The sequence below is a fragment of the Equus quagga genome, chromosome 4 (assembly GCF_021613505.1).
Source record: "Equus quagga isolate Etosha38 chromosome 4, UCLA_HA_Equagga_1.0, whole genome shotgun sequence".
Lineage (NCBI taxonomy): Eukaryota > Metazoa > Chordata > Mammalia > Perissodactyla > Equidae > Equus > Equus quagga.
In genome coordinates this window covers 71,939,874-71,947,592 of record NC_060270.1, presented here as the reverse complement: position 1 = coordinate 71,947,592, position 7,719 = coordinate 71,939,874, and the positions used below count along the sequence as shown (strand labels likewise).

The 7,719-nt window shown below is 58.1% G+C and overlaps 1 protein-coding gene across 6 annotated transcripts in view; it reads right to left on the bottom strand.

The window, feature by feature from the left end:
- Positions 1-2,804: 2,804 nt before the first annotated feature.
- The window catches only part of GLI2 (GLI family zinc finger 2), a 250,116-nt gene continuing 245,201 nt past the window's right edge, over positions 2,805-7,719 (bottom strand). For all 6 annotated transcript variants that reach the window (XM_046659498.1, XM_046659500.1, XM_046659501.1 and 3 more), the window contains one exon: positions 2,805-6,409. In XM_046659498.1, the coding sequence (XP_046515454.1) occupies positions 3,963-6,409 (2,447 nt within the window). In that variant the 3' untranslated portion in view covers positions 2,805-3,962. The remainder of the gene's footprint in view (positions 6,410-7,719) is intronic.

Genomic DNA, 7,719 nt, shown 5'->3' with positions numbered 1-7,719 from the left:
GGGCATATCAGGCTATTGGCAACTCACAGTATTTTAGTATGTTATTAGGAATACTGGCAAATGCTTAGCAACCAGCTCTCTGCAGGTGAGAAGGGAGAAGCCCTATTTGTAGTATTTGCTGACTTCCATGATGTAAATCCCCCAAAAGGGGAGATGTCGAGTTATCAAAGTGAAGTCTCTGAATGCAGAGCTGGGAAGAGATGCACGTAATAGGCTCAGGAGCGGGCTTTGGCATATCACTGGTTATGGGGTACCAACTAGTGACCCCGCTGTCTTCCCCTTTTGGGTTTAGAACCAACTAGGATACAGACTTAGGAGACAGAGGCTACAATGTCAGTCTTATTATGATCAAAGCTGGGTTATAGGATGTGGTTGGCTGGATTACTGTTCAGATAGAATTATATCTTATAATTGCATAGGAGCAGTGCACTTCTCTCTGCCGTTGAGCTGGGGCGCAGTCACGTGACTTGCTTCCTCTTCCAAGCCTAGGCCTTAAGAGGCCTCCTGTGTTTTTGCTTGGCCTTCTGTGCTTGCACCTTCACCCTTAGATGTCCAAGCAATGCTCTGGTCCCAAGGGAGGAGGCGCAGAGCAGAACTGAGCTGCCTCAGCATGCCCAGCCCGGCAGGCCCCCCCCTCAGCTGACTCGTAGACTCCTGAGCTAAACAAATGTTAATTGTTGTATGCTTCTGGGCTCTTGCGGTTGTTATTAGACGGTATTATTGGGCTATAGTTAACTTATTCAGAAAACGGTACCTGGGATGGGAGGCTGCCCTAATAAAGGCCTAACACATGTAGCATAGGTTTGGAACTGGGCACTGAGGAGATTTACAAGAGGTTGAAACAGGGCAAGAGAAAAGGTGACCCGTGCTATGTGGTGAAGAAATACTTGGTAAAATTATTGCCTATGGTAGTTTGGGAGGGAGAAGATGTACCTAAGAATCTGTGGAATTGGGCAGGCCAGTTTCCAGGCAGAATATTGTAAACACGGGCTTCCTTGTGCTGTAAATGATAAGGTACCACAAGGAAGAGAGGAGTTCAGGAAGGAACCAACCGGTTTACATGCAGGATCCAGAAAATGAAATGATTTCTCATTTCCAGTCCCTCCAACCACTGAAAGATCTTCAAATTAAGATTTGGCCTGGGGCACAAAGACCAAACCCGGGGCTGTGCCAGGGAAACACAGCCTCAGAGTAAAGATGAAATCAAGGATGCACCCTGGATTGCAATGCCCTGTGTCTTAAGGTCTGAAAGGAGTAAGGTGGCTCCAGAACACCCTTTCAGTGACAATTAGCTTTGAGTTTGAATGTCCTCCATGTGGGTTTGGAGGTGGGTGTCAAGGTCTTTCGCATGGAGAGGAGAGAGGGCCCCAGGCTGGGATTTCAGATGTTGAGCATGCCTGGCCCTAGAGAAGGTGACTTCTATGCCCTCCAACTCAGTCCTGGCACACACCCCCCCCCCCCCGCACCCCCCCCCCCCCCCCCCCCCCCCGGCCCTGCTCCCCCGCTCCGCTGTTTTCCTGTCTCAGTTCCAGAATTTGTCCCAGGCCTCATGCCCTATTCACATACCCCCCTGAGGTTGACTGCAGGGGCCCAATCTCTGCCAGTGGCCAACTGCTGGCCCACTAGACCCGAGCCCTCCCTATGCAGCTGCCAGGGCTGCCTCCTAGGGCTGAGCCCCTGCTCAAGGCTGCTCCCCATGGGCCGTCTGCCCAAGGCCGGCTGCTGGGTATTCTGGGGCTCCACCTGCTGGCGCTGACTCTCTCCTTTTGCCTGCATTAGAGCACAGGGGTCTGCCCGTCTTCTCCCAACCCCATCCTGACTCAGATGTGCTCACCAGATTGCCTGTCCAGGCGGACTCGGCACAAGGAATGCTTGGGCCGCCGCCTGGATTTGGTATGCATCATTCTCAGCAAATCAATGAGATGCTCAGACCAGCTCAGCAAAGAACAGCCGGACATTCACTGTGAACGTCAAACTGTGCCCGCCCCCAGCACAGAGAGACAACAAACAGCCAGTAAATGCCTCAGCATTAAACATTTCTTGGTGAAGGCGGGACAGTCAATTTTGACACGGTTGAGAAAAAATACAGCCTAATTTCTGTTCAAATGCACCAAATTTACTGCTCAGGTTCTCATTAACTGCTGTCAAGGAAGAAGTAGACAGACCAAATAAATTATGAAAAAATTACTTTTTTAATGTACAAAAAGACTTATTTACAAGTTGAGCATGTCATCTCAATTCATAGCATGTAAAAAAAGCTAAAAATGTCTGGAATATAAATTTGGCTGGATGGTTCACCCACAGTATTTTCAGGGCTGATGTCTTCTGTACAGACTATATACAGGCTGGGAACGGCCATAGGCATCCTCGGTCAGGGATGAATGAGCGCCCTGCAGAGCCGGGACCCCTGGAGGGGCCCAGGGCTGTTACTGGAGTTGGCCTCGTCTTTGGACCATAACAATGAGTTTGACGTTCTGAGAGGCAGAGGGCCCAGGGGAGGCGTGGGCCCTGACCTGGTTGAAGCCAGGGTCATAGTCAGAATCAAGCTCATAGTGGTGCAGTTGGTTTCGGTGAGGCTGCCCCAAATTCGGCACGGAAAAGTGTGTGTGTATGCGTGTGTGGTGGGGAAGATGCATCAATTCACCCAACAGCACGTTCAGGAACGATGCCTTCTGATGCCAGTTCCAAATGCCATTTCCAGGTGAGGCTTGGTCACGCTGAACAGGAAAATTCAGTGCTGATCCAGCAGAGTCCCAAGAATCGACCCCCTCACCCTCCCACCCCCACCCACACCACCATGCATGTCATCGTTCTCCATGAAATGCACAGGAGGGCCGAGGAATGGTGTGCAGACGATACCACGACTGCACGTTGTGGCCTGGCACAGACCACTGGGCTGCCGGTGAGATGACAGCAGGGCCCGGAGGAGCCCGAGCAGAGGCTGCCGTTGAGCCCTGGGGCTTTCCACGGTAGGTGGATAGTGCAGTGGAGAAACAGGACTGGGTAAACAGGCGACTTCCTCCTCCTACTGGGAGACCTCAGGGCGGCCTCAGGGGGGGCCCCGGGTGCACTCTCTTTCCTGAGTCCCCATCCCATGCTTTGGCTCATCTCGGTCCATCCCTAACCCGCAGCAGCTCCAGCAGCCCCGAGGTATTTAGAAGTAAGTGTTTTCGGGAAGGGCTACATTCTACATGCACGGACACAGTAAACACGGTCTGGAGAGGCCAGGGCAGTTCTGGGCTGGCCCCGAGTATTACAGTTTTTTCTTTCCTTTTTCTGGCAATAGTTCCATACTTTACTCATCCACATACACTTGGACAGTTTGCCAGTTGCAAACTCAGCTTTGCAGAGTAGAGACGCCAGCTCTACCAACCTTGGAATCAGGATGTGCTTCTGAACCATCCACATAAAATCTCTTTTTCCTCTGTGGCAAGAGACGTTCGAGGCCTCAAGAATTAAGCTGCAGTGAAGAGTTCTGGTGGGCCAGGGATTTCTTGTCCTTGCAGGTACTGGAATGAGAAGCTCCTCTTCCCAGATGAGAATATCCAGTATGGCTTTCAGATTCAAACCCAAATGTGGTTCCTCTACCCTCTTTCCTTGTGTACTTGTAAAGCCCTTGGCCAATGTAATCCCTCATTAGCCAAATGACAGAGGCAAAGCAGCCAGAACAGAGTGGTCCTATAAACACCAAGGCTGGGAAGCACTGTGTAAATGAAGTTTTCATTCCTGCCTTGCCTTTCCTGTCGAGATTTTTTTCAGTGTTCCCCGAAAAATAATCCAAAGGAAGACCAGACAGGATGCACATAAACCCACCCTTAAAGCATTTGTGGTCTGAACCAGCCATTGGCAAACCCCCTCAGACCTATTTAATACTTTTTTGGAAAAAGACGAAATGAACAAAAGCCCTGTGCTCGGGGAAGGGATGGTTCCTCCGGGTCCGCTCAGCACCAGAGGCTGGGGCCCTAGGTCATCATGTTCAGGAACTTGCTCTCCTCGGCCAGGCTGGTGAGCATGGAGCTCATGTCCCCGACGGCCATGTTGCTGATGCCCGTGGGGATGGAGGGCAGAGTCAGGGAGTTCCGGGGGGTGGTGAGACGGGAGGAGCTCTGGGAGAGGCTGTGGAGGAGGCTGGGGCTCAGGGCACCCGAGAGCAAGCTTGAGTGATCGCCATCATCCATGATGGCATCAAAATCAATCTGGGGGGCCTCCAGTAGCTGGGAGTCCACGGTGCTGGACACCTGGTTGACCCCTGGTGAGGGCAAGGACTGGGGCGGGACGCTCTCCGGGCAGGCCTGTGGCTGAGGTGGCTGGGGCCTCATGGCCGGGCAGCCTACGTGGTTCTCCAGGCCTCCATTCTGTTCATACATGTGGATCTGGCCATAATAGTACAGCATGCTGTGGTCCTGGGCCCTGCCCGTGTCCTGTGGGGGCGGCTGAGGAGGCAAGGACACCATGGTGCCCATAACTCCTTTGGGCACAGACTCTGCCATCTCCTGGTTGGCCGATATGGCAGCCATGGCGTGGCCAGTGGCCTGGGCATAGGCCAGCTGCTGCCCAGCACGCACCCCACGGTGGCGGCCAGCAGGGTTGGGCTCAGGGGGTGGTCGCGGTTGCACTAGGCCAAAGCTTGATGCAGCCAGCCCCATCGTGCCCTGCTGGGGCTCCATGAAGCCAGGCTGGTGGGAAGGCAGAAGGCTGGGGCCCTGGCTGCAGCCCTCCTGGCTGATGGCGGCTGCCAGGTGATGGCTCTGCTGTGGGTAGCTCTGGGCTGGGTGAGGCGGTGGCATCCCAGCCAGAGTGGAATTGGGGACCCCAAGTTCCCTGCGGCTGTTGCCCATCATAGCGGGGTCGGGAGCAACTTCCATCTGCTGGGGAAGCCCCAGGTGGCCTGGCTTGGCTGCCATGTTGCTGCAGGATGAGGGGAACTGGTCCAGGGCCCCACCCATGGTACTGGGGCTCAGCTGCGGGTGGGCTTGGCTGTAGCTGGTGTGGGGGCTCACAGTGGTGGTCATGCTGGGACACGGGCCACCTGTCCCTGGCTGCCTCAGTTGCTGCATATAATTTACCCTGGTGGTAGGGGGAGCTGCACTGCAGGGCTGAAGGTGTGGCTGTGTGCTGTCCAGGCCCCCAGGGCTCGGCTGCAGGCTTTGTGGACTGAAGCCTGGATACTGGCTGAAGGCTGGCTTCTGCTGCACCACCGCCAGGTTGCCCTGTGGAAAGGGGGGCGGCTTCACCTGGCTGGCCAGGGTGTCCATGGTGCCGGAGCTCACCTCGTTCCACTGCACCGGCATGCTGTTTTTGTTCAGTCTGGAGGGGGCCCCATAGCCCAGCTGGCAGCCTCCCAGTACGGGTGCTGAGGGGCCCACGTTAGAGTCGGCAGCCACCATCCTGCGCTGGCCATGCAGCCCGGGGCTGGGCAGTCTGGGGTTCTCGGAGAAGCAGGTGCTTTGTGGGGCATAGACTTGCTGGGTGCTCTCCTCCAGGGTGCCGCCGGCACGAGCCTTGATGTACTGTACCACGTCGTCTGGCAGCACCAGGTCGTCCTCGGGCAGCACGAGGCTGGCCTCCGGCCCTGCGCCGTCGGCCCCCGCCGCCATGGCCTCTAGCACCACGTTCTCGCTGATGCTGGGCGGCCGGGGCGAGTAGGCGCCGCAGGCCAGGCTGCTGTCGGCGCCCGCGTGGCCCTGCAGGCGGAGGCCGCGGCGCTCGGCGCAGGGCGGTGGGCCCGGGTGCACGCTGTGTGCGCTGTGGAAGCGCTGCACCCGCGGGGGCGCCAGTGCCTCGGGCCGCCGCCCCGGGTCGCTGGCCCGCCGTGCGCCGCCGCCCGGGGCCTCGTGCGGGAAGGTGGGCGCGGGTCCCGCGGGGCCGTATGCCGGCCCGTCGCTGCCCCGCCGCGGTCCCAGCAGGCGCGGCCCGGGGGCCTGGAGCGTGCGCTCGGGAGCGTCCAGCAGCGCCAGGCGGGTCCGCAGGCTTGCGTGCTCGAGGCCGGGCAGCGGCGTTGGGGGCGGCCCGCCGGTGGCCGCCGCATACTTGGCTCTCAGGCTGTACTGCTGCGCCGGCGTGAGTTGCAGCAGCCCCGCGCCGCCGCCGCTACACTGGCTGGCCTCGCTCGAGCGCCGCGACGCGTCGGTGGAGATGGGGTCGTAGGAGTCGGCCGAGCTGGCGTGGTGGGCGCGGCCGGCGCCCAGGGGCGAGGCCTCACTGGAGCGGCGGCTGGAGAAATAGGGGGAGATGCCGGAGGAGCGGCGGCTCACCGTGTAGGCCGAGCTGACGGTGCTGGTGGAGCTGTCGCGGCGCTCCTGCAGGTGGCTCAGCATAGTCACCTCGCTCGCAGACAGCTCTGACAGCCGCGGGTTGGGCAGCAGCCCCGCCGGCCCGCCGCTGCCGCCAAAGTTTTCCAGGATGGAGCCTGCGGGGAAGGAGAGGGGTCAGCGCGGGAGACAGGGGGCGATGCACTGCCTGCTTTGACCCTAAGAGCCCTCGGCCGGGGCCTGGCACACAGCACGCACTCAACCACTGATTTCTGAATGAAAAAAGGAGGGAAGGAAGGAAAGAATAGCGAGTGAACAAAGGATGGACCTTATTGCTAAGGGTGGGCAAGTGGAAGTCAGGAGGCCTGACCCCCACCTTACCTCTACCACTGCCCGGCTGGCCCTGAATTCTCATGACATTGGGTCCTCAGTTTCTCCAGCTCTAGGTAAAACGTACCTCTCCATAGGGCTGGGTTACTGAGAGGAGGGCCCGGGTGCCCAGCAAGGGCCCTGGGCACAGCCTCCCTGCACCCTCACCATCCGTGGATGGGTGTTGCCAGTCGGGCTCCCTGGAGCTGAGTTTATGAGCAGGCTGCTCATAGGGGCCCCTGAGGTCCACACTCAAGGAAGGGAGGAAGAGCGGCAGCCCAGCCAGGGGAAGTGAGCTCCCACCCACGCCTGACGACAGCCTCCGCTGATCTCACAGGGGGCTCTGGGCCTTGAATGGCCTCACACCCTGTGGGGATCAGCATGGGATGGGGGCCACCCCGGGAGGGGTGACCTTGGGTGAGGCAGCTGTCTGCAATCCAGGCCATCTCTGTATGAGGCTGAGAGTTGAAGGCCACTGGCCAGCAGTTCCCTCAACAGCTGGGGCAGCAAACCCTCCCTTCAAGAGAGAGCTGGGTGGTGCATCTCAGCGTCCACCGCAACAGGCCATTGGGTCCTAGAGGGCAGCCTAATGGCTGAGTGCCCAGATGTGCCTGGTACCCAGCACAGAGTCAGCACTCAGGAAATGCTCCTGAAGACGTTTTCCATCTCAAAGCCTGGCCAACACCTCCTGAGGCTGAGCACAGGGCCGCCGCCTCCATGAAGTCCTCCCTGCTCTTCCCCAGCTGATGTGCTTTCTCCTTCCTCTGCACAGCTCTACCCTGAGCTCTTGTTCTGTGGTTGAGTGTGTCTCTGGTGGCCTCCTACTGTCGGCTCCTCTAACCACAGGGGCCAGGATTATATTGCTGTCCTGCCCAGGACCTTTGCCACAGTGCCCACGGCAGGTGCCTGATACGTGACTGAATGACTGCCAAGGAAGAGGATGATGTGAGCGAGATCACCTGATGGGGACGCAGCATGGTGTAGTTGAAAGAGCATGGGCTTTGGGGCCACTCAGGCCTGCGCTAAGTCTCAGCTCTCACTGGTCTGAGGTGGCACTTTTGCGTCCGAGCCTTGATTTCCTTATCTGTGCAATGGCTGG